General features: G+C 57.1%; 2 protein-coding genes across 10 annotated transcripts in view; one reads left to right on the top strand and one right to left on the bottom strand.

Moving 5' to 3' along the window:
• The first annotated feature begins 294 nt into the window (after positions 1-294).
• Positions 295-23,627, top strand: Traf7 (TNF receptor associated factor 7). 8 transcript variants are annotated; one of them, XM_026385418.2, is made up of 21 exons: positions 378-466; positions 7,329-7,376; positions 7,681-7,738; positions 10,096-10,187; positions 12,263-12,379; positions 12,995-13,087; positions 13,297-13,330; positions 14,220-14,403; positions 14,514-14,648; positions 15,188-15,405; positions 15,482-15,555; positions 15,767-15,815; positions 15,895-16,022; positions 16,146-16,228; positions 16,895-16,934; positions 17,044-17,160; positions 17,244-17,366; positions 17,562-17,681; positions 17,782-17,913; positions 18,000-18,119; positions 18,280-19,698. In XM_026385418.2, the coding sequence occupies exons 3-21, from the start codon at positions 7,687-7,689 to the stop codon at positions 18,292-18,294; spliced, it is 1,926 nt and encodes a 641-aa protein (XP_026241203.1). In that variant the 5' UTR covers positions 378-466; positions 7,329-7,376; positions 7,681-7,686; the 3' UTR covers positions 18,295-19,698. The 8 variants fall into 8 exon arrangements, 7 of the variants coding, with proteins under 7 accessions (XP_026241198.1, XP_026241197.1, XP_026241203.1 ...); XM_026385421.2 differs by having other exon boundaries at positions 7,329-7,447; positions 14,514-14,642; XM_026385414.2 differs by having other exon boundaries at positions 7,329-7,447.
• Caskin1 (CASK interacting protein 1) overlaps positions 20,330-23,835 on the bottom strand; it is a 15,745-nt gene continuing 12,239 nt past the window's right edge. For both annotated transcript variants that reach the window (XM_026385410.1, XM_026385411.1), the window contains 4 exons: positions 23,602-23,740; positions 21,519-23,528; positions 20,563-20,977; positions 20,330-20,429 (listed from right to left, as the gene is read on the bottom strand). In XM_026385410.1, coding sequence (XP_026241195.1) covers positions 20,330-20,429; positions 20,563-20,977; positions 21,519-23,528; positions 23,602-23,740 — 2,664 coding nt within the window. The remainder of the gene's footprint in view (positions 20,430-20,562; positions 20,978-21,518; positions 23,529-23,601; positions 23,741-23,835) is intronic.

Here is a 23,835-nt window from a genome sequence, read left to right as displayed (position 1 = left end):
CCGGGCGGTCTCTCGGGGTGAGAACCGAAGCTCCACCTTTTTATTTGCTTCTTTTTTGAGACGACGTCGTCTCGCTCTCTTACTCCGGCTGATCTTGAACTCGATCCTCCCGCCTCAACCGCCCGAGTTCGTCGACTACAGGCCTGCACCACCAACGTCCGGCGAGCTCCTCCCTTTGGCGGAGGCCATTGAGCCTAACTGTGAGTGACGGGTGCAGAGAGCCAATCAGATATTGGTCTGCACATAGAGCGATTCAAAAGCCGCCTAGCGGCTTCGGAGCCGCCGGAAGTCGTAGTTTCTGGAGCGCCGCGCATGAGCCAGCCGAGATCTGGCGAACTACAAGTCCCGGCGGGCCCCGCGCCCGAGCGCTTCCGGATCGAGCCTCCAGTCCCTTTCCCGGCCGATGGCCGCGGGGGCACGATGAAGCGAGCGGATGGCGCTGCCGCTCCCGGGCAGCCGCGGGCGGGTGAGTGTCAGTGCCGCGGCGGGGCTAGCGCCGAGGGGCCGCGCGGTCCAGAGGGGGCCCGGCCTGGGGGGCGGGGCCTACACGGGCCGGGGTCTCCGCGTCGGTGCGGCGGTCTGCCTCGCCGCTGGGCCGCCGGTCGGTGCGCTCCTGCATTCCCTGGTTCTTCTCTTCTTGTACTCATTGAGCTTCATCTGGGCACCAGTCACTGTTGTAGGCGTCTGGGAGACAGCGGAGGACGGGATCCCAGTCTCATAAGCTCTTCTGGTGCAGGGTTCCCCTCCCTCCGTACTATTAACAATTCGGGCTGAATCGTTCTTTGCTTGGAGGGACTGTCCAGTGCGTTGTAGGATGTGGAACAACATCCCTAGCTTCTTACTGGAAGCCAGTAACCCCCAACCCCGTGACAACAGAAATGTCTCCAGACGTTGGCAAATGCCTCCTGGGTTGCAACCCATCCGGCACAACTCCTGGTGTAGAGAGGAGGGAAGGATTGACAGTACACAAAAACATGAGGAGTCGTGATATATCATGAGAGAAACAGGACGCTGAGAAAATGAGTATTGAGGGTTCCTGAATGGGGATGAGTGCTGTACAATTGACCAAAGATCAGGTGAAGAAGCAGTCAGTCCTGGGACATTGCTGGAGGAGCATTCCAAGCAGAGGGAGCAAGGCGAGCAAAGACCCAGAGTGAGAATGGGCTTGGTGGAAAGGTGAGGCGAAGGAGGCAGGACAGCTTCACAGTGCAGGGTGGGAATTTTATTCGGCGTACAAGCTAACTGGGGAGGACGTGAAACTCAGGAGATGGATCAGGTGTAAGTCTGGGAGTCTCCTGATTGTATGTGAAGGTGGATTTGGGAATTCAGTGGAGACAGAAGAGAATGAAGAGGCTGGGCCAATGTCTCCTAGTCCTCTTTGGAGTCTAATTGCCCAAGCCTCCTTGTCTTGAGCAAGGCCAAGGTGGTCAGCTGGGACTGAGTCAGGTGGAATTCTACCCTACTCTTAAGACTCACATGCTTAGGGGTTCCATCTGCCCAGCCCATCTGCACCCTCTTGTCAGCACCCTTCACACACCTCCTCTCCTTTGGGATACTCACCCTTTGCCTTCAACAGGCTTATGGCCTCCTTTACTTCTTCCTTTTAGGCCTTTCCCTTCCCCAGTCCCTTTTCTGAGGATTTGTGTTAGGCACACCCCCTGCTATAAATCCCTGCTTGGCCTCTCTGGGAATTCATTTCTCTCCATGGAACCCCAGTCTCTGATTCCTGAGGTTTCTGTACCTATTTGCAGCAGTCTCAGGGAGCTAGAAGCTGCCACAGGGGGAGTAGGGATATGTGCAGTTTGGCTGAGGAGGAGACAGTCCACAAAGAAGCAGCCAGGGTGGTGCCCCAACCTGAGAGTTTCCTTGAAATAACTCCCTGTGGCACTATGTCAAGGGATTTGGAAATGAATGGAGATGGGGTCTTCAGTACCCACTGAGAAGTGCCTTTGGCAGACTGAATGGAGACTAGTGGACTTCCAGCTCCTGAAGGGTCGAACTTACATAAAGCCATCAGCATGTCTCTGCTCTCCAGCACCCAGTGGGTGTGAGCCTCAACCAGCTGGCTGGATGAAAAATATGCCTGGTGCAGGAAATGGAAAGAAGATGCAGCTGAAGGGCTTTGCTGGTCAGAAGATGCAGGCAGCCTGGACTCTGATTTAGCCACTCTGGCTCTGCTTGGCTGCCTCAAAGCTGCAGTGGGGCTCCGAGGTTTGCTGGCAGTCATGGAAAAAGCAGAAGGAACAGGGCTTGGGTCAGCCTTGGCATGACTGGCTGCTGGCTGGGTCCATGGGCCAGCCTTCATTTTTCACAGCTCTCAGAAAGGAACCACTGTTAGCAGAGCCTTCATTCTTAATCATATTGTTAACTCTTAGGCTCCTTTTAGGTGTGGGTACATCTTTACTCTGTCTTATAAAGATGACTGTTACCCAGTCACATATCTGTTAGAGTCAGGGGTGCCCTTTAACTCAGATATGTCTGAGTCTGTGGACTTGACAACTCTGTCACTCACCATATCTCTGATGGACACCTTCAGGGGTCCGTAGGAACACATGTACCCAATCCCATGAGATATCAGCTGGACTTATTTTGCTCTGAACCAAGTTGCTCACAGGCCTGACCTTACCAGGACGTGGGCATCTAACTCTTCATCAGCCCTCTGGAGGGCTCAGTTAGGAGGGACCCTTGGAGGGGGATCCACCTACCCCTTGCCCTTTGACAGAGACCTCTGTGTCCCTAGCATGACAGTCCCAGGATAGAAGGTGCTGCCCTTGGAGGAACATGCTGCCAGGTAAGCAGATGAGGAAGGAAAAGGCCACCAGGGGCTGGTGCTGATGATACAGGACCTGGTGCTTCAGAGTCCTAGGCAGAAGGATATAGAGTGGAGGTGAATCTGTCCCCAGGAGCACCCAGGCAGAAGGGGCAGCCTTGCAGAAATCCAAGACTAAGGGGTGTCCAGTCGCCACACCATAGACAATCAAGAGATCTGGGAAAGAAAGGATGGCAGGTTGAGGCCAGGGGCAGGTAGGACAGCAAAGCCCATTCCTACTGCAGTGGGGTTGGAGCCTGGCTACTGGCTACTGAGCAGGGTCCTTCCCTTCCTTTAGCAGAGGGAGCCATGTATGCTAGAGGGCTTGGCTTGGGCAGGACAGGCCTGGAAGCTGGGTGTAAGGTGCAAGGGTGTAGAGCCCTGGGAAGGGAAGGCTGTTTACCGGGCTTCCATATAGTTGGGTCTGTGAGTGCAGGAAACAGAAAAGGCAAGGTGAGGACAGGGGCTAGGAGGGGAGAGGGGCCAAATGGGCCTCTGCGCAGGGCCTACAGAGGTTCTGAGGGGATCCTCAGGCCTGAAGCAGGCAAAACAGGGATGCTGCAGAGATTCTGGACATTACACCCTGCCTGTCTGGGATGGAAAAGATGTGCTAAAGGGACATTGGGAAAAGAGACAGGGAAGTGCATGTGGCTTTGCAATGGCAACCAGGACTGTTTCTATAGGGTTTGGCAGCTGGACCTGGGCTTGGGCCAGGAGAGCTGAGGCAGGGGCTGACCCAGGGGTTGGACGGCTTGTGGGATGGTTTGTGGGTCCCCTAGGCTGGCTCCATGATTCAAAGAGCCATGCTTGGAACTTTGGCTGCTGTCCAGCCAATTGGCCACCCACAGCTCAGGCTTGCTAAGGCCTGTGGACCCATCCTAGGCTCTTCTCAAGGTGGTTATAAGCCTAAGAGGACTCTCAGGGTGTGCCTGCTTCCTTCAGGGCTTAGCACATGATATTCAATGGATAGGGCCATCCCTACCCCAATCCCTTGAGGATGCAGGAGGAGTGCCCTAATTGTAGGCTTGGCTTTAGTAGGGAGTTGGATCTGTAGACTCCCTCCATTGCCCCTCTCTCCAACAGGGCCCACCCGGGCTGTCCACTCCCCCTGCTGCCAGCCATAGAGTCCAAGTAGGCAAGGATCCTGGCCAAGCCTGACCTAGATCTCCTCAGGGTTTGTCCCAAGGGAAAAGGATTAGAGACCTGTCTCTCACTCCCCCAATCCCCAAGCATGATACCTAGCAGATCTTGTGCTGTGGGGCTCCAAGCACTCCCTCCTGGGGGCAAAAGGAAAGGGCCTTACCCTCCTGATCAGGGTTTCTAGAAGAGGAGTTGCTGCATTCCATGTGTGCAGAGAGGAAGGTCTTATTGGCCAGGGAGTGCCCCCAGGATCTGAAGAACTCCCTTGGATATAGAAATGAATGGGCAAAAATCTCTGGGCCTCTACCCCAAACTCAAGTGAGGTTGCCCCAGGTGGAGGATTTGGTGGAGCAGAGACTAGGGGAAGAGAGACTGCTCTGCCCTGTTTGCACATACCTACCCCACCCTGCCTCAGAACCCTGAGTACCCTTGGGTCACATTTACCAACTGGTGACAGCCAAGGTAGACAGCACCGTTTCTTCTGGGGTCTTTCCTCTTTAAAAGATAGAATCCTGCTAGGTGCTGTAGTGCACATCTCTAATCCCTGTAACTCAGGAGGCTGAGAAAGGAGAATCACAAGTTCAAGTCTAACCTGGGCAATTTAGTGAGACCTTGTCTCAAAATAAAAATGGAAAGGACTGGGAATATAACTCAGTGGTAGAGCACCCTTGGGTTCAAGGGTTCAATCCTTAGTACCACCAAAAAAGAAGAAAGAAAAGAATACCTGTTCTGTTCCCTGCTGACAGACAGACAGATGATCCTTGGACTTGAAAAGGAGGGGCAGGGAACTGATGGGGAAAGCCTTTTTTAGCCCACTCATTAAGGTTTTTCCTAGTTTGGAAGAGGGACCAGTCCTGAGGACAGCTGTTTCCCACTTCCCAGCACTGGGAACTAGAGGACCAGGGTGGCCAGGCTTCCAGGAGGCAGAGAACCGCTGGCAAATTCTTACTCTGGATGACAACTTCCTGCCAACAAGAACCTCAGCAGTGAGGAAAAGGCACCCCACCCCCACTCTGGGGGGCCAGGGCATACCCAGGACACAGCTTCCCTGTGCTGCCAGCCATCTGGGTGCCGAGCTGCTCAGCATCTGCTTCCCAGGGGTTTGTCCTGCAGAGCCTCTCTGCTGTCTGGAGTCTGGGCCCGGGACTCCGGGGAAGACAGTTATTGCAAAATTCAGTCCCTGGGGGGACTGGGCTAAGGGGAGGTCTCAGCATCTTGCTCAATTTGGAGATGCTGATGATGGATTGCTGCCTTCCAGGCAGGGCACACAGATGGGGGTGCTGGACTCCAGCCGGGGTCCTGCCTACCCCCAATCCCTGGTTGGGGCTGGGCCCTTGTGATCTGGGAAACAACTTCCCAGGCCCAGCAGTCTGCCTCCCTCCTTTCCTGCCCAGCGTGGCTTCTGGGCCAGTCCTGTAAGTTCTCCCACCACCGCTATGTCGTGCTGTAGCCTTGGCCGCTATTGGTCTTTGGGACTTTCCGGCTGATTTGCATGTTGCCCTGCGTGCCTTTCTGTTTACCTCACCTCAGAGTGAAGAGAAGCCAGTCCCTGCTCTCCCAGCCTGGAACAACGGGTGGGGTGTTGGGCAGTCCTCCTGGGTAGGCAGCCTCTCTGAGAACCTGGGGGAGTACCTGCTGGGGTCCTGGCTGCTGGAGTTTGCAGTTGGCCTTGTGGCCCTGGAAGCTATCAGTGAGAGAGCAAGATGGGTTTGTGAAATCCAGGTCAGTGTCTCCTAATGCTGCCTGTGAGCCACCTTAATGTGAGTTCTCCAGGCCCTGGGTTCAGGATGGCTAGGTAGCAAGCTGAACCCTGGCCAGCTGTCCTGGGCCTTCCTGATTAGCAAGGAAGCCAGCAGTGGTGCTGGGGGCTAGGAGTAGACACATGTTGGGGCAGAACAAGCCATATTCACATCTTTGCCCCAGGGACACCTCCTTTGAGCTCAGTTGCCCTTCCCCAGAGAGCCTAGTTTGAGGCACACAGCCAAGCCCTGGAGTTTCAGTTGGGTCTAGGAGTATTGGGTGGGGTAGTTTTTGCTGGGTAATGGGGCTGGTGCAGTGGGAGGGAGGAGATGGATGCTATGGAGCCAAGGGTATGCTGGCAGGTGACTGGAGTGGGAGGAGGGAGGCAAGGTGCTGGAAGCAGCGAGGCTGCCCATGTGCTATATTATCATAGCATGGGGCAGAAACTGTTTCTCCCACCTCCTGGGTGTGGGGCTGGGAGTAGTTTCTCAGGAACCGGTTGCTGCTTTGGACCCTGAGGTGGGCATTCTGCTGTCATGCCCCGAAGTAGAAAGCTGGTTTTGAAGTCATTGAGCACATGTGTGCCTCATGGTACGGTCCTGGTGTGTGGCCTTCTTCCCTATGGGGAGATCTGCTGGAGCTTCGTGGCTCTAACCACAGCTGCTGCTCCATGGCAGGACATGGTGCCATCCTAGCACCACCCTTATAGGCTCCTAACTTCTAGGCTGCTAGTCCTAAGAGTGACTGCTTGGGAGGGTGCGTCCTCTGGCAGTGCTTGTGCCCCTGCAGGGATGTGGCTGGCTGGGCTGCCACAAGGTAGGGTTTGTCTCAGCCTGAGATTGCTCTGTTGCCAGGACCTGTCCTGAGTATGACCTATTGTCTGTGTTTTCTTTTTTCTCTAATCTTCCTTCTTCCCTGTAGGTCTGGCCTGCTGAGGGGTAAGATCACTCAGGCCCACCCCAGGCTCTGTCATTGGTGGACCTCCTATGCTTCCCACATACCTTCTCCCTGCCTCCCCAGCATTTGAGCCCTGAGTGGCACAGTCAGGGGTGTGGGTGACCTGGGTCAAGAGCTGAGGCTCCACTCTCTTCTGTGACTTTTCTTCATGTGATTGTGTGTGGGCAAAGTTGGGCTCCAGTTATTTCACCCCACGGTTTCTCCCAGAGTCCTTGCTGTCTGGCCAGGTCCTGACAGAACCTGCCATGGTAGGAAACAACATTCTTCTTGCCCTGGTCCCTGTGGACTAGGTCTAATGTGTGTTACACCCTGGACAAAGCCCAGTGGGCTGGTAGAGAATGCCCACTGAGCTCCAGGCTTGGAACCAGGGACATTCAGCCTGCAGAGCAACCTGTCTAGAAGTGACCAGCTGTGACAGCACAGCTGGAGGACTCCCTACCTCTGGAGCAGAGCTGGGTGGGCTTTTAGGAGGACTAGGCTTTGAGGACTGGTAAAATTGAGGGCCCGCCTCCCTGCAGCTCTGTTTCCCTATCTGTCACTCTTGTTGGTATTAGAGAGGAACAGGCCACAGTGTTTCCTGTGGTGTACTGGCTAAGGCAGGCCCATCATGCGGGGGCAGCTTGGCAGACGGCCAGGGACTAGGCCCCCACTTTTCAGTCCTTTATCTGTGTTCCATCCACAGGGAACGCTGCCCAAGGACCCTGGATGCCTCTCTAGAGCATGAGCTCAGGCAAGAGCGCCCGCTACAACCGCTTCTCTGGGGGTCCTGCCAACCTTCCCTCCCCAGACCTCAGCACCGGGGTAAGGGGCGCCCAAGGGTGAGGGTCTGCCCTCTTCTATACCCATGCTCCAGTCATTGGCACTGACTGCAGAGCTTCCAGAGTAACCCCTGCTCAGCAGGCCTGCAAGCAGGGATGCCTCCCAAGCATGGTGTTGGGTATCCCTACATAAGTACACCCGTCTGCGGGTAAGTGTGTTAGTGCATGTCCACATTCTCTCCGGGGACAAGGCCAAGGCTCCTCCTTTTCTCCTAGACCAGAATGGAAACAACCTTTGGACCCGCCTTCTCGGCAGTCACCACCATCACGAAAGGTGAGCCTGTGAGTAGGAGGAATCTGGCCCCTCCCAGGCCAGCCTTCCTAGTGAGGCAGGCACTGGTCCTGGAGAAGGTACCGGCAGCCTCCGGCCTCTGTTGCTTGCCATGTCTCCTGGCTGGGCGGAAGCCAGGCCATCCTGCTCCAACACCTCAGCCTTTGCCGTGCATCCTTTTCTCCCGTCCCCTGGCATTGTCCTTCCCTTTCTTCCTAGCACCACTCCCAGGAGGGCTCTTCTGACTTCGCTGGCGGCACCACCAGCCCACCCAATCCTTCTCAACATTACTTGGGGCTGGCTCATCCTCAGCCCATCTCCTAGCCTCCAGCAAGTCATGAGTGTCGTGGATCCTTTCTTGGTGGTGATCCATGACCCTTAACCCCAGCACTGTGGTCTGCGATTGTAGGACACTACAGATATAGTGTCCTTCCTGAAGGTGTGGGGCCAGTGCCCTTTTCTCAGGTCCAGGACTCTGGGCAAGAGTGTGTTCTCTTGCCTTTCTGGTGCTGTGCTTTTAGGTTTGTGCCAGCCAATTGGTTTTTAATTGCCTTCCCATGGTCTCCCCTGGATAGACCTGATGAGCCTTCTCATGCCAGCTCCTCCTGCTACTGGGTGACCCTTAGGGGCTCTAAAAAGGCTGCTTTTCTTCTCATGTGGCTGGGTTTGTTTTTGTTTTTTGGTACTGGGGATTAAACCCAGGGGCACTCAACCACTGAGCTACATCCCCAGTCCTTTTTGTGTTTTATTTAGAGACAGGGTCTCACTGAGTTGCTTAGGGTCTTGCTAAGTTGCTGAGGCTGACTTTGAACTCACAATTCTCCTGCCTCAGCCTACCAAGCCTCTGGGGTTACAGTGTATGCCACTACACCTGGCTCATGTGACTTTTTTCTAAGGAAAAAAGAAAACATCACTCCTAATCACCCACCCAAGAGATTGCTCATCTACCTTTGGAGAGTGCACAGTGCCTGTTACAGCTGTCAAAAGTTCTGGGAACAGAGCTGGGGATGTGGCTCAAGCGGTCGCGCGCTCGCCTGGCATGCGTGCGGCCCGGGTTCGATCCTCAGCACCACATACCAACAAAGATGTTGTGTCTGCCGAGAACTAAAAAATAAATATTAAAAAAATTCTCTCTCTCCCCTCTCTCACTCTCTTTAAAAAAAAAAAAAAAAAAAAAAAGTTCTGGGAACAGAGGGGAACATGGGCTATTGCACCCTTGTCCTTAGTGGCAAGGGTGTGTTGGAGCTCATCAGTAAAGCAATAGTAGTTGCCTTATCTGGCCACTCTTGTGACAGATAGGAAAACAGAGGCCCAGTCACAAGGCAGGCAGTTGAAGGCCGGATCTTGACCTGAGGCCTTGGGGCTGGTTGTTGTGCTGTCTGGACCTGGCTGGGCCTGAGGCTAATAGGAGCCACTCCAGTGCATCCAGTGAAGGGAGTGTGGGGCCCATGAGGTGGCCTTTCCCAGCCCTGCTTCTCAGGGCAGTCCTGCCTTCTTGCTCAGGCATAGCAGGGATGATATGGGTAGGAGGAGGGAGGGTGCTGAGCACCTTCACTGGGGAAGTTAAAATGGCTGGGGCTGCTTCCTAGTTCTGACTGTGCCAGGAAGAGGGGTGGGAGGACCCAGACCATCAGTATACTGTCTTGGCCCTACTACATGCCCTTGGCCTGTCTGTGCATGTTTCCTGTGAACCAAGGCTGTCAGACAATTCAGCTGGCAGTTACCTTGAAGTTCAAACACTCCTGCCAGTGATCTTAGGTGTAATCACTTGGTACTGGCTATGCACTTCAGCGGGGTATGGAGTAGCCCAGGTCAGGCTGGGTTGATGGGACCTTGTGGAGGCTCTAAAAGAAGGCCCCTCGGGGCTGGGGATGTGGCTCAAGCGGTAGCGCGCTCACCTGGCATGCGTGCGGCCCGGGTTTGATCCCCAGCACCACATACAAAAAAACAAAGATGTGTCGGCCGATAACTAAAAAATAAATATTAAAATTCTCTCTCTCTCTCCCTCTCTCACTCTCTCTTTAAAAAAAATAAAAAATTAAAAAAAAAAATAAAAGAAGGCCCCTTCCAAGGGTAGGCAGGGCTAGGCCAGGAGTGTCCAGACTTAGTTCTGGGCCTGTCCATGGGCAGGGTGAGCTCCACAGCCATGCTCCCTGCATGGTTTGATATTGGGGGTAACTCCAGCTACCCACCCTGTTATTGCACCCTCTTGTACCTGGAGAAGGCCAAGAGCTAGAAATAGCCCCCAGGGACCCACATGCTGCACAGGCTCTGCCAGTCAGGTCCAGCACAGCATGGTCAGGCCTTCCTGCAGCAGCCCACCTCCATAGCTCTGGGCCTCTTTCCTCTTTTCTTGGCAGCCGATGGGACCAGTACTTACAAGCAGCACCGCAGAACACCTTCCTCTTCCAGCACCCTCGCCTACTCCCCACGGGATGAGGAGGACACCATGGTAGGTCCCCACCTTCCTTCAGAATCTCTTTCCTGGGGCCCAGGGCCCAAGAAGTGCTGACACTAGGGCAGAGCAAAAAATGTGTAGACACCCTGAGGCCTGAGCACACTTAGCAAGTCCCTAGGACAAAAAGGAGGCCCCATTAACCAGATGGTGGTGACAGGAACAGCCAGTTTGAGGGACTGGGCTGGAGGGTGTGGCACCTGAGGGCCAGGACAAGACACATTAGGCTCTGTCTCAAGTGAGATGGGATCCACAGAAGGTTCAGTCAGGAGAATGACCAGGTAAAATCCATGTTCCTGAAGCCTGTGCTCTTGCTGGGTAGAGAGTGGGTTGCTGGGTAGGCAGGGAGTTGAGAGAGGTGTCCCTACTGGGGAGAGAGAGAGCAGGTGAGGAAAGGTACATGGACCTAAGCTGTGGGGTCAACAGAAGCAGGGGTCCTCTGAGGCCCCAGATGAGTGCAGGGGTGCTAGAGAGCCCTGTTCCTGGCCATGTGAGGGAGGGAGGAGTTTAAGACACTTGGGCTAGGGGCTGTTGTCCAGCACAGTAGCCAGGGTCATGCTGGCCATTCCCTGTCAGGTCATTGGTGCTCGTTTCTGGGCTCTGGGCCTTCCAGAGACAGAGGCCAACCCCAACAGTACTGGGCAGCAAACTGGCCTTCCTCTGGGCCTGCTCTCTGCTTTACCTTGCCTTGCTGGTACAGCAGCTTTGCTGATGGCCTTTGGCTGGTTCTCCCAGCTCAGCCAGGCCTTCTCAGGACCGAAGGCTTCTCCTCATTCTGAAAGGCCAGGATTTGTTTTCCTTGTTAATAGAGAAAATTCTAATCAATTGAATAGGCACACTTGGGCCTCTGCCTGCCTCTGTCTTCATTTATGACCTCTGACCAGCCAGCCTGGGCCTTGGAGGAAGTAGATTCACTGTTTCTCTGGTTTCAGATAATTACAGAGCATCCAGTGGATCATAGTAGCCTTAAAGAAATGTGAGCACCTTCTGTGTTTGCTCTGGGCCTGTAGGCAGCCCCCAGCCTACCCCTGTGCTCAGGAGATTTGGGTCCTGAGAGAAGTCCACCAATGGTAGGCAGAGGAGAGTGGAGCTCTATGGCTGCTCCCTTCTGGTTCTGCTTTCACTGCCACCCGCTTGGGGATGTCTGGCCCTGGGACTGGCTATGCCTCTGTACCATGGGGTTTCACACCCAGGCTGGCAGGGAGATGATCAACTTGTCCACCTCCATGCTGGACAGAGGCTTTGCAGAGGCAGCTAGGCCCAGGCCTGGAGGACTTTGACCTGCAGTGTGCATATGCTGCTTCCTGAAGGTAGTGACTCAAGGAATGAGACTGCAAGCTTCTGTCACCCCAGAAGGAAGGGCTTAAGAGAGCATCAGCTCTGGGAAACTTCTGAAAGTTTCCAGGCCGAGGCCCAGAAAGGAGGAAGGAACAGTGCCTGTCCCCTTCTCCTAAACCCCCTCAATCCCTCATGTGCAGGCTCAGGCAGACAGGCACCTGAGGGAGGCCCTGGCCTCCTTCTCTCAGGAGACTCAGGCAGGACTTGCTGGGGACCTATCCCTGCCTTCTCTGCAAACATTCCAGGCTGAGCTAGAGTCCCCTGGGCAGGACACTAGGCAGGCTGCTGAGCCTAGTGGGCACCTGGAGCCCAGCAGCCACTCCCAGGCCAGCCTTCCATCCAATAATCCAGGGGCTCTTTTCTGCCCCAGGATTGGCTATTGGAAGCACCCCCTCTGCAGCCTACATTCCCTCACAGGAAGCAGGAAGCAGCCCGAGTGTGTCCTCGTAGAATTGAATAGCAGGAAGTCTCTCCATTTACACAAAGAAAGTTGGCAGTCCTAAGTGGGCAGCCCAGCACCAGGGACTGAGGCCGCTGATTAAGCGGGCAGGCTGGAGACCAGAGGCTGCACTGGCTCCCCATGTACTCCTTGTGGCCACCCCCACAAAAGTACCTGCTAGTTCACAGGTATCCCAGGGACACTGCTCCCTTCCAGTCTCTGCAGTGCTGGGCCCCATTTCCCCACTGCACAGACCTTGTATGGAGCCCCTGATGAGCTGCTTCTCTCCGTGCAGCCCCCCATCAGCACCCCTCGTCGCTCTGACTCGGCCATCTCCGTCCGCTCCCTGCATTCTGAGTCCAGCATGTCCTTGCGCTCCACGTTCTCACTGCCTGAGGAAGAAGAGGAGCCGGTAGGTGCAGTGGGCTCAGTGTAGAGGGTCTTCAGAACTGTCACTGTGCTCTGGGGCCATGGGATTCTTTTCCCTCAGGCCACACTAGCCTAGCTCCTAGTGAGAGAGTGGATCAAGTCTGCTCAGGAGTTCTGGTCCTCTCTGGTCCGTGTCAGAACTTGAGGGGCCAGGCTGGGTCCCTGAGATGTGGTTTTTCTACTCCCATCTCAGGGTTGCCCAGGGAAGGGCAATGGGAATGTGGGGCTCAGGTGGAGCCTAGGTGGGGGCCCTTTTTGGTCTTCATCCTAGGAAAAGAGTCAGGCAAGAACTGGCCCAGACAGTGTGTGTGGACACTGTCTGCACTGCTGGACATGGCCCCCCCCTCCGCTGCTTGAGCCCTGCCTTTGGGGGCCTCACCCCCTGCTTTCCCTCCTTGGTTCTCGTAAGGCCCTCCCAGGCCTCAGCAGCCTGTCTAAAGACATCCCAGCTGAGATGCCTCCAGCCCCAGAGAGCAGCTTGGGACTTGGCAGGGGTGGGCCAGTCGGCCTGGGTGGTGAGACTGAGGGGGGCTCCCTTGGCCCCTGTTAGCACCCCCGCCCACCTCCCCTTCTCCTACCTTTTGCCCACTCGGTTCAGGAGCCACTGGTATTTGCTGAGCAGCCCTCGGTGAAGTTGTGCTGCCAACTCTGCTGTGGTGTATTCAAGGACCCTGTGATCACCACCTGTGGGGTGAGGCTGCCTATGGACCCTCCCTCCCTATTCCAGCTGCTTGCCCCTTCCTGTGAGCCCTGGCTTGGATTACAGGCCTGATCTGGCTGCCTAGTAGGTGCCTTCTATGGTGCAGGGCAAGGAGTGGGATGAACCCTGGCTGCTACTGGCTTTGACTTGGGGTGAAGAAGACCTCAGCCATCCCCCAAATCTGTCTTTTATTCCCACAGCACACGTTCTGTAGAAGATGCGCCTTGAAGTCAGGTAGGTTCTTCCCTCCTGTCCAGACCCAGCCACCTCATCCCCCAGCAGGGGAGGGGAGCCTTCATCTTATCTGTGGCCCTGGCCACTCAGCAGAGGCTATTGGCTTCGCACTGATCTTTCCCACAGTCCAGGGATGCGTGTCCTCTGCAAGGGCTGTAGTGGTGCTGCGGGCACTAAGGCCCAAGCTCAGGAGCTCCATTAGAGGAGCAGTGGGACCCAGAATTCCCAGTGTCTCCAGATTCAGACCTCAATGTAGTGGGTATGGGATGGGGCCTTCCAGAGTCAGCACCTGTACTCTATTGGGGACCTCTGTCCCCACCAGCACCTTTTCCTACCCCCTTAGTGGCTGTTCCCATACTGTTGCCACCCAGACTGGTTTCTTCCTCATGCCTTGTCCCTTGCTCCTTGCCCTCGGCCCCTTGCCCCTGCTTAAGACTTTATCGGGCATGGTGGCTCACACCTGTAATGCCAGCAGCTCAGGAGGCTGAGGCAGGAGGATTGCAAGTTCACAGCCAGACTCGGCAAAAGCGAGTAAAAAAGAATATATAAAATAGGGCCAAGGATGTGGCTTACTAATCAAGTGCCCCGGAGTTCAATCCCCAATCCCCCTCACCATCAAAGGAAAAAAAAAAAAAGACTTTATTGGGTTATCTGAGAGATGCCTGTCACTACCTGCTTGTCATTCTGGGTGGCCCAGCCCTTCACCTGTTCCTGTGCCAGGCACCTCAGTAGGTCATAGATGGGTGGATCAGGCACTTAGTGGGCTCACACCTACCTGGTCCTTCCACTGTGCTCTCCTGCCTCAGTGGGATTCAGCTTGCACTGGGCAGAGCTACCAGGGATGGGGTTGCTGGGCAGGCTATGGGAACAGCATGCCCTCCTCCCCCAGAGAAGTGTCCTGTGGACAATGCCAAGCTGACAGTGGTGGTGAACAACATCGCAGTGGCCGAACAAATTGGGGAGCTCTTCATCCACTGCAGGCACGGCTGCCGTGTGGTGGGTGCAGGGAAGCCCAGTGTCTTCGAGGTGGACCCCCGGGGGTGCCCCTTCACCATCAAGCTTAGTGCCCGAAAGTAAGTAGCCACCAGCCCCCAGGGAGTTCTGAGCACCTTTGTTTCTGGGGGCTCCATGTGGCTCTGGCTAGCTTAACCTCCCACATGCCCCATGTTCTACTCTTGTACAGGGATCACGAGGGCAGCTGTGACTACAGGCCTGTGCGCTGCCCCAACAATCCTAGCTGCCCACCCCTCCTCAAGATGAACCTGGAAGCCCACCTCAAAGAATGCGAGCACATCAAGTGTCCTCACTCCAAGTACGGGTGAGTGGGAGGGCACAGGTAGGGGTCCCATTCCTCCTCAGCACACCTCAGCTGAGAGCCCCTGTGTACTGGTCCCGAGGACACTGATGACTGACATCACAGCCGAGGTCCAGCTGCCTTGGAGGGACTGAGTTCCCATTGGAACTGAGAGGGGTCTGGATGGGTTGAGGAGCTGGAGTGTCAGGGAAGGAGCACACAGGAGTAGATTTGAGCAGATGACTAGAATTGCCACTAGAGAGAGAGGTGGGGTGGGAGAAGAGGCAGAGAAGCCCAGCTCTTCAGGGCAGGGAAACCAATAAGCACTGTGGGTTTTATTTTTCAGGGAGAGAGGAAACTTTGAAGAGCTTTGAGGGTGCATGATTGGATTTCTCTCAGGAAGTAGCTTGCTGGGTGCTGGAGGTCAGGCAGGTGGGAGGGTAGCAGAATCTGGTGTGTGTTGGCTACAGCAGGGGAGGATTTTTAAGGGATTCTTGAGGTCAGAGAAGCCAGGGAAGGGGTCCTGGCAGGCAGGCAATTGGGCAGCTGTCCTGTTCCCCCAGGTGCACCTTCATCGGGAACCAGGACACATATGAGACACATCTAGAGACATGCAGGTTTGAGGGCCTGAAGGAGTTCTTGCAGCAGACAGATGACCGCTTCCATGAGATGCATGTGGCCCTGGCACAAAAGGACCAGGAGATAGCCTTCCTGCGCTCCATGCTGGGCAAGCTCTCTGAGAAGATTGACCAGCTAGAGAAGAGCCTCGAGCTCAAGTTTGGTGAGGGCCAACCCAGAGGGTACAGGGTACAGCCACTGCTCTTGATGCCAGTGACACCCTCTCTCCTGCTGTGCAGATGTCCTGGATGAAAATCAGAGCAAACTCAGTGAGGACCTCATGGAGTTCCGGAGGGATGCATCCATGTTGAATGTGAGTGGGCTGGGCATGCAGGTGGGTGAGATGCAGGAAGGTGGGCCCCAGCAGGCAGGCCTCCCCCACTGGCCTTTGTTCCGATCAGTTGGAGTTAGAAGTCTATTTGGGTAAGGGCTGCTGCCACCTCTGCTCAGCCCAGGCCTGGGGGCTGCACCAGAGGCCATGGCAACTCCATTTACCACTCTCCCTTCTGTTCTTGGCCTTGTAGGATGAGCTGTCCCACATCAATGCAAGGCTGAACATGGGCATCCTAGGATGTGAGTATGGCCCCCTACTGCTTCCATACACTATTCCCTGGACCTCCATGGGTCCCTCACCAGCTTCTTGCATCTGCAGCCTATGACCCTCAGCAGATCTTCAAGTGCAAAGGGACCTTTGTAGGCCACCAGGGCCCTGTCTGGTGTCTCTGTGTCTACTCCATGGGTGACCTGCTCTTCAGTGGTTCCTCTGACAAGACCATCAAGGTGGGTGGGTTCCTGCCCAGGCAGGGCCTTCTCCCCCGGATGGCTGGCTTCTTTATCCTGCCATCGTGCCCCATGGCACTGGGCTGACCCTGCTTGGATCTACTCTGACCCTGGTCTCTGCAGGTATGGGACACCTGTACCACCTACAAATGCCAGAAGACGCTAGAGGGCCATGACGGCATTGTGCTAGCTCTCTGCATCCAGGGGTGAGTCCAGGCATGTGTGTGCCCACTGACCAAGAGGCACTGCTGCGGCCCCATGGGCTATGAGCTCAGCCTGTGTGGCTGTGTCTGTTCTACCTTAGGGCACCCTCAGCCCTGAGTGGTGCTGGATCCCTGGGTGGTGGTTCTGTCTCCAGAGTTGTGTGTTAGTGCAATGGCCTCCCAACAGATCCTGACCCTAGCCCTGGTGCACCTTAGGTGGCCAGACCTAGAGGGCAGAGGCAGGAGATCAGCATCACTAGCAAGCCAGGGCCCTGATTTGGAGCATCTCCTGGCCACCTCCTTTTCCCTGGCAAGGGCCTTTTCTCTGGACCTGACTTCTGGTCTCATGTTGGGAGGCCATGTGTGGGCCTTAATGTGTGTGAGTATGTATCAAGAGGCAGAGGTGCTCGGTCACTAGCTGTAGCAGTTTTCCTGGCAGTGGGGCTAATGGCTGGTGACTCTTGCCCAGCTCGGCTATCAGATGCTTGCCAGGCAGGCACCAGGGGCTAGGCTGCCACTTCCAAGGTTCCCACACACACTGGATGTGGTTCAGAAACAGCAGAGGCTCTGGCACCAGGCCAAGATGCTGGTTCACTTGGCCCTAGCCAGGGCATTGTCAGAAAGGATGGCATCTTCCCTCTCCCTCACCTGTTGGCTCTGCTTCCCCAGGTGCAAGCTCTATAGTGGCTCTGCAGATTGCACTATCATTGTGAGTGGGGCCAGTGGGGGGAGGCATGGGGAGAGGAGGCCCAGCTCCCACTTCACTGCCCAGGCTTCACACAGCAGGACTGTCCTAAGGCTTGCCTTCACCACCTTAGGTGTGGGACATCCAGAACCTGCAGAAGGTGAACACCATCCGGGCCCATGACAACCCTGTGTGCACACTTGTGTCCTCTCACAACATGCTCTTCAGTGGCTCCCTGAAGGCCATTAAGGTACAGGCAAGAGTGTGCGTGCACATGCGCAGCATCAGGGCACTGGGCACTGACCCAGCCTATGCTCACAGCCATCCCCACAGGTCTGGGACATCGTGGGTACTGAACTAAAGTTGAAGAAGGAGCTCACAGGCCTCAACCACTGGGTGCGGGCCCTGGTGGCAGCCCAGAGCTACTTGTACAGTGGCTCCTACCAGACAATCAAGGTGTGCCAGGCTACCCCCTGTTGGCAAGGCCTTGCCCTCTGCTACACTTGCAAGGCCATCCCTGAGCATTCCCTCTATCCTGCCCCTACAGTTGTACACAACCTGGGTGGGTGGGCAGGCTGCCTTAGTATCTGAGCTTCAGAGACTTGGGGGTGAGGCTCTTGGCCTGGACCAAGTGGTGACAATTGCCCGTAGATCTGGGACATCCGGACCCTCGACTGCATCCACGTCCTACAGACATCTGGTGGCAGTGTCTACTCCATCGCTGTGACGAATCACCACATTGTCTGTGGCACCTATGAGAACCTCATCCATGTAAGGACTGAGTACCCAGGGGCAGGATTGACTCAGGGCCCATCCTCTCCTCATTCTGGATCTCTCTGACCGCCTGTGCCTGTCCCATATCCCCCCTCAGGTATGGGACATCGAGTCCAAGGAGCAGGTGCGGACCCTAACAGGCCATGTGGGAACCGTCTATGCCCTGGCAGTCATCTCGACACCAGACCAGACCAAAGTCTTCAGTGCGTCCTACGACCGGTCCCTCAGGGTACATCCTGGCCCAGTAGCAATAGGAGGTGCAGAGGGAAGATGTCTGGGCTTGGGTGGGCCCTCATAATCCCCTGTGCCCCCCAGGTCTGGAGTATGGATAACATGATCTGCACCCAGACCCTACTGCGCCACCAGGGTAGTGTGACTGCATTGGCTGTGTCCCGGGGCCGGCTCTTCTCAGGAGCTGTGGATAGCACTGTGAAGGTCAGTGTCTATGATTCAGACTATTCAAAGGGGCTGCACAGAATGGAGGGACAGAGAGGATGAGGAGCTAGTGGCCCCTGGTTTGTGCCAGTGTAGGGCAGGTGTGACTGACAAGTGTCCTTGGGCCACAGCGGCACCTTAAACAGACCTTTCTTTGCAGGTTTGGACATGCTAACAGAATTCAGGCCAGGCCTTTACTCCAAGCTGGCAACACGGGATGGCCCTGGAGCTTCTTCCTGCCCTGTAGGAGCAGACAGAGTTATGTGTCCAGGCAGTGCCCTCCCTGCCCTCACTCCGTGAACCTCCCTCTACTCAACTCGGCCCTGTCTCATTGCGGTTAGGGCAACACCCAGGCTCTTCTCTGGGTGCCAGGTACGACGCTTGCCCAGCCAACCCTTTGTCCCCACCCCATCTGGAGTATGGGCCTTTTTACTTACCTTTTCTACTGTTTTTAGACTGTATATAGATTTATTTGATTACTTCCTGATTGAAATAAAAGCTGCACAGACTGTGGCCATGAGTTGGGACACATCCTGGGGCCAGGGGTTACACATGGCCCTGAGGACATTGGTATATACAGAAAACAGCATTGAGGGAAAGAGGTTGGGGGGACCTTTCCTCCCTGCAGGAGAGGCTCACCACCCGTTGGCTCCCAGCCTCCAGTCCCCACACCCCACTTTTCCCAACACACATACCCTCAAAGAGTGAGCCAGGCAGCTCTGTTTTCTGCTGTTTATTGACAGCTGACAGCAGCTCCCTGCCCAATCATCCCTCCCCACTTGCTGGAGCCCCAGTCTCGGTTGCCCACCAAGAAGAAGCCAGGGGGGAGCACATCCACTTAGGGGGAAGCTTCAGGTGTGAAAGTTGGAAGGGGCCTGATGCCTGAATACCCCCTTAGCAGGCCCCCTCCACCAGCTGGCACCACAGTCGCTGGTTTTCAGGTTTAATTCTTTTTGTTTGTCTTAAAGAAATGGCAAAGTTGTGTCCAACACTTGTGGATCAGCAAACACAATAGAGGAGACCAGTCAGTACTTTTTGGGGGAGGGAAAGGAGAGGAAAAGAGAGAGGGTGAGAATGACCACACAACACAGCCTTGGACCATGAGCAGAGCATCTGTGGGAACTCCAGTGTGGTGGACTGGTGCCAGTGCAGGGCCCTGGGGAGGGAGGGTGTGGTGCACCCTCATGCACCTCTGCCCGCAGCCTGTCACACTCCTGCACCCACACTGCTGATGCACAGCTGACATGCCCCATTCACCATGCTGCACACACAGCACACCCACACAGCAGCACCCCCAGGACGTGGCCTCAGCCAAGAGGGAGCCCTCCCCACGGTCTCAGTGGCATGGAGGACACAGACTATCAGCGAGCAAGGCACATCCTTCAAGTTCTTCAGACGCAGAGAAGTCACAATAGAGAAGGGCAGAAGAGACCTGGGCCAAACCCCAACCTCCCTGGACTTAGCCTCCTGTGTGCGCTAGTGGTCAGGGCCGTGGCCACTCCCAGGCAAAGGAAGGGAAGGACACAGGGTGGCCTGGGTCCCTGACAGCTTTTGTCTTGAACTGGATTCCAGTGTCCTTCCAGTTGGTAAATGGTTTTCTATAGAATCAATAATATTTTTTTTTCTTTTTTTAAATATATATTTGTTAAAGTTATACCTTTTTGTTTCTCTGGGGAAATCTGCTTCAGCTCATTCCCAATAAATTAATACTCTTGATAGCTTATATGCTGGGGCCCAACCTTGGCCCCCTGCCCCTTGTGCTGCCCCGAGAGGCTGGCGGAGGTCCCCCAAAGGGTAGTTCTGTGCTGGGCAAGGGCCTGTGCTGTGCCATAGATTGGGGAGGGGTCCACAGCGGCTGTCCCCTCCCTTTTTCTCTTGAGCAAGGGAGAGGCTGCTCTTCACCCGCACCCACGGGGACCAGCCTGGGCTGGCGCGGGCGGCAGGGCCCAGCAGTTATTGCACAGGGAGCAGCAGATAGGGACGGGCATCGCGGGGCGGCGCGTCTGCCCAGAGCCCTTGGGGCCCCCTGGCCCGGTGGTCCTCTAGGCAGGCTAGGCCTGGGCCAGGGGCGGGAGTTGTGCTTGTGCGGGGGCTGGCAGCACGGCCCTCCCCGCGTCGGGTCCGCCCGCGCCCGGAGCTGCCCGTCCTGAGGTAAAGGTCAGTGTGCAGGCCGGAGCCAGGGCGCCTCGGGCCCGACATGGGCAGCCGCCTCACTCCAGCATGGCGTCCAGCTGGTCCGCCAGGTCGTCGAACATGCTGCCGATGTCGTCCAGGATGCTGCCGGTGCTCTTCTCTGCCACCGCGGACGGGCTGCGGGCGGCGCGCGTGAGCCAGGCGGAGCGCCCGGAGCCCCGCTCTCTGGCCCCGCCCACCTCCGAGCCTCGCCCCGCCCTCCGGCCCCGCCCCGTCCCGCCTCCGAGCCCCAGGGGCGCGCCCCACCTACCGCGGGCCCTGCCCGTCTTCCTGCCGTATCTTCTCCTCTACTGCCTGCAACGCTGCCGCCAGGCACGCGCTCGTCTCCTCCAGCTTTTGCCGCGCGCTGTCCCCGGGCGAGGCGCCGTCGGGGGCAATGGGGGCCCCGGCGGCAGCGGCGGCCGCGGCCCGCGGGGGCTTGGTGGGCACGTGCAGCGCGGGCGCACCCGGGGATGGAGGCTTGGCGGGGCTGGCGGTCAGTGAGGGTGGCGTGCTGGCCGGCTTTGCGAGGGCGGCTGGCGGCTGGCGCGCCGGCGAGGGCGCAGGCGATGGACTGGCGCTGCCCGACTGTAGCCCCGCCACGGTCTTGGAGGGTTTAGGCGCCGTGGGCGGCGGCGGCGGCTTGGGGGACACCGGCGGCGGCGTGCCGTGGGCTCGCTTCACCTCTGCGGGGAGGATCACGCTGGCACCCAGGGAGAGCGCAAGCCCTGCTGCTGCGCCCCAGCTCCCGCATGGTTAAGCCGAGACGCTGCCCCTCGCTCCAGCCCTCCCGTGGCCACCAAGGCACGCTCTGCCACATGCAAACCTGTTTGCATCACCGCTTCAGAACCGCCTTAACATGTGACCTATTGCAGCCACACTGGCCCTCCAGTTGCTTGAATGCCTAAGGCCTTTACACCTCTATCCTTCTACCTGGGAGCCTCCCCTGCCTCCTGCACCTGAGTAGTCCTCCTCTTGGAGGGGGTCAGGGTCCTCCCTGCACAGATGTACAGCTCATGGGTCTCTGTGCTTCCTTGACTGAGAGCCAAGTCCATCTTTCCTCTCCCTGGGCTGTGACAGTAGCCAGTGGTGGATGAATGAGAGAGGGCTGTGAACACTCCAATCCCACCCAGGCAGGCATCATCAAATCCAAAAAAAGGAAAATCCCTCTGATTTGGGGGTCCTACTGCCTCTACTCACCCTGCCCTCTTGGCTCCCTGTACCTACCTGGGCTGCCAGGGCCTGGCAGTGGCACCTTCTTGGAGGCAGGTGTGGGTGAGCCCTGGATCTTGGGCACAGGCTGAGCCAAGACAGGCTTGGGAGAGACAGGTGGCTTTGCCGGCTTCCGGGCATCACTGTCGGGCAAGGGAAGTGGGGGCAGATGCATCAAGTCAGTGGGTGGGGGTTCAGCAGGTGGGGGTGGTGGGGGCAGCTCTGGGGCTCCAGCTTGCTCTGAAGCTGGTCTGCGGCGCATGGTGGCCGAGCCATTCTGGTACACGGACAGTGGTGGGGGTGGCTCAGGCCCAGCTTCCCTTTCCTTAGCCTTGGGCCTGCGCTTGACTGTGTCAGACTCTGTTAGGATGAACTTGACATTCTCCTGCTGACTCTGCTTGGCCCGGATGCGCCTCTTGAGCGTGGCACTGGCCTCCACCCTGGCCAGTGGTGGGCCCTCCACACTCGCTTCACCCTTGGCTGGACCTCGAGGCCGCTGCCGGGCTGCACCATCTTCCATAAAGTGGCCTTGATCTTCTGGCTCCCCTGGCCCTCTGCGGGCTGTGGCCAAAAGTCCAGTGACAGGCCCACTGAGTGTGCGGCGTCTGTTTACCACCTCACCATCAGGTCCAATGGCCTCTTTGTGCTTCACTGAGGCTAACACTGTGGCCACCCGGCCCGGCTCTGGACTGGCAGGTCGAGCTGTGGGGTGGCCCTCAGGTGGCCTTCTGGCAGCCCGTCCCCCACCCCCAATGGAAGACAGCTCAAGCATGGCCGCAATGCTCTTCACACTGCCGGCACTGCCCGTGTCCACACTGCCAGCCAGATCGCTGGCCCGCCGGCGCTGTGCCCGGACTCCCAGCCGGCCATCTTCTATCTCAACATCTGGAGCTGGCTCATCAGCCAGGTTGGCACTGGCCATGGCTGAGCTGGAGCGCTTGGGTGGAGGTGGTGGGGGTCCCTTCTTGCGGGGCCGCACAGCAAATGACTGGCTGCGGTTGACGTTCTTATCAGTGCCAGCAGGTGCCCTCACTGAGTGACTACGGCCTACTCGCCGCTGGACTGTGGCATAGGGTCCAGCAGCAGTGGGCACTAGCAGCTCATCTCGCTCAGGCTCACTGTCAGATGCTGCGTAACGATTCAGGCTGTGGGCACGCTTCTTGGGCCGACCTGGCTCCAAGTCAGCCTCTGGGGGTAGGCACAGCGTGGGCACAGCTGCTGGCACAGGCGGGGGTGCAGGCCCTGGAGCAGCTGGCCCTGCCTCCCCTTCCACAGGCTGGGGTAGCACATAAGCAAAGCCACGGTGGGTGGGTGACTGAGGCAGGGAGCGGGGTGACATGGGTCGCTCCGTTGGAGGCAGCAACTGTGGGGTGGGCTTCACCTTAGCAGTGGCTGGGGCTGGACCATGAGGTCCCCCAAGGGCCTGGGGAGAGCCTGGCTGGGCTTTGGTGGGAGTTTGAGGAGGCGTGAAGTGGCTGGCGCCTGGTGGAAGGACCTGCCTTGGCTTGCCTGGCACTGGAGGCACACTTGCCCTCTTGATGCTGTGGCCATGGCGGCTAGGCCGGGCCTCCTTGGGTGGGGTTCCAGGAGCTAGTCCCTCATCCAGTAGGTACTCCTGGCTTCGTGACATGGGACTGCCAGGTCCAGGGGGCCCGTCGCCCAGCAGCTCCTGAGAGCTGCTCATGTGCCGAGCCCGTCCACCCAAGCTGGGCTCCTGCCGCATGGTAGCTCTTGGGGTGGGTGGCAGGTGGTTGGAGGGCTTCTCAGCAGCAGCGGCACCCACCTCTGTTGGGCCAGTCATGGCTGCCTGAAGCTCACCACTGAGCTCACTGTCTTGAAAAGTGGTCATCTTAGGAGACTGGCAGTCAGCTGGGGCAGGTTCAGGTGGGGGCGGTGACTCAATGGCCATCGTTTCAAGCGACTGGGGTGCCTTCCGGCGCAGGGGCCCTCCCTCATACTTGGCGTATTCTGCTTTCTGCAGCTCTGCCAGCTTCCTCACTGCCAGCATCAACTTCTTCTGGTGTCCTGAGAGGGGAACACGGAGCAGGTCAAGCAGCCCCAGAGGAAGAGAGGGCAGGGGCTGGGGACAGAGCCTTACCGAGCTTGGTGATGCCAATCTCCTGCAGGTCCTCCCAGGTGATGTCAGTGATGAAGTCAATGTTCTCATAGCCGTTGTCCACCAGCACCTTGTAGTACTGGGCCAGGCCAATCATGGACAGCCACACAGCCAGGTTAGCCTACAGAGCAGGGGACACAGAGGGGCAGCCCAAGCCAGCTGCCCACACCTTGCCCAACTACTTGGAACAATTGGAAGAAGGAGCACTGGGCCAGC

The sequence above is a fragment of the Urocitellus parryii genome, chromosome 9, assembly GCF_045843805.1.
Source record: "Urocitellus parryii isolate mUroPar1 chromosome 9, mUroPar1.hap1, whole genome shotgun sequence".
Classification (NCBI taxonomy): Eukaryota; Metazoa; Chordata; class Mammalia; order Rodentia; family Sciuridae; genus Urocitellus; species Urocitellus parryii.
Note: the sequence above shows the minus strand (reverse complement) of the source record. Positions and strands in the feature narration are given on the sequence as shown.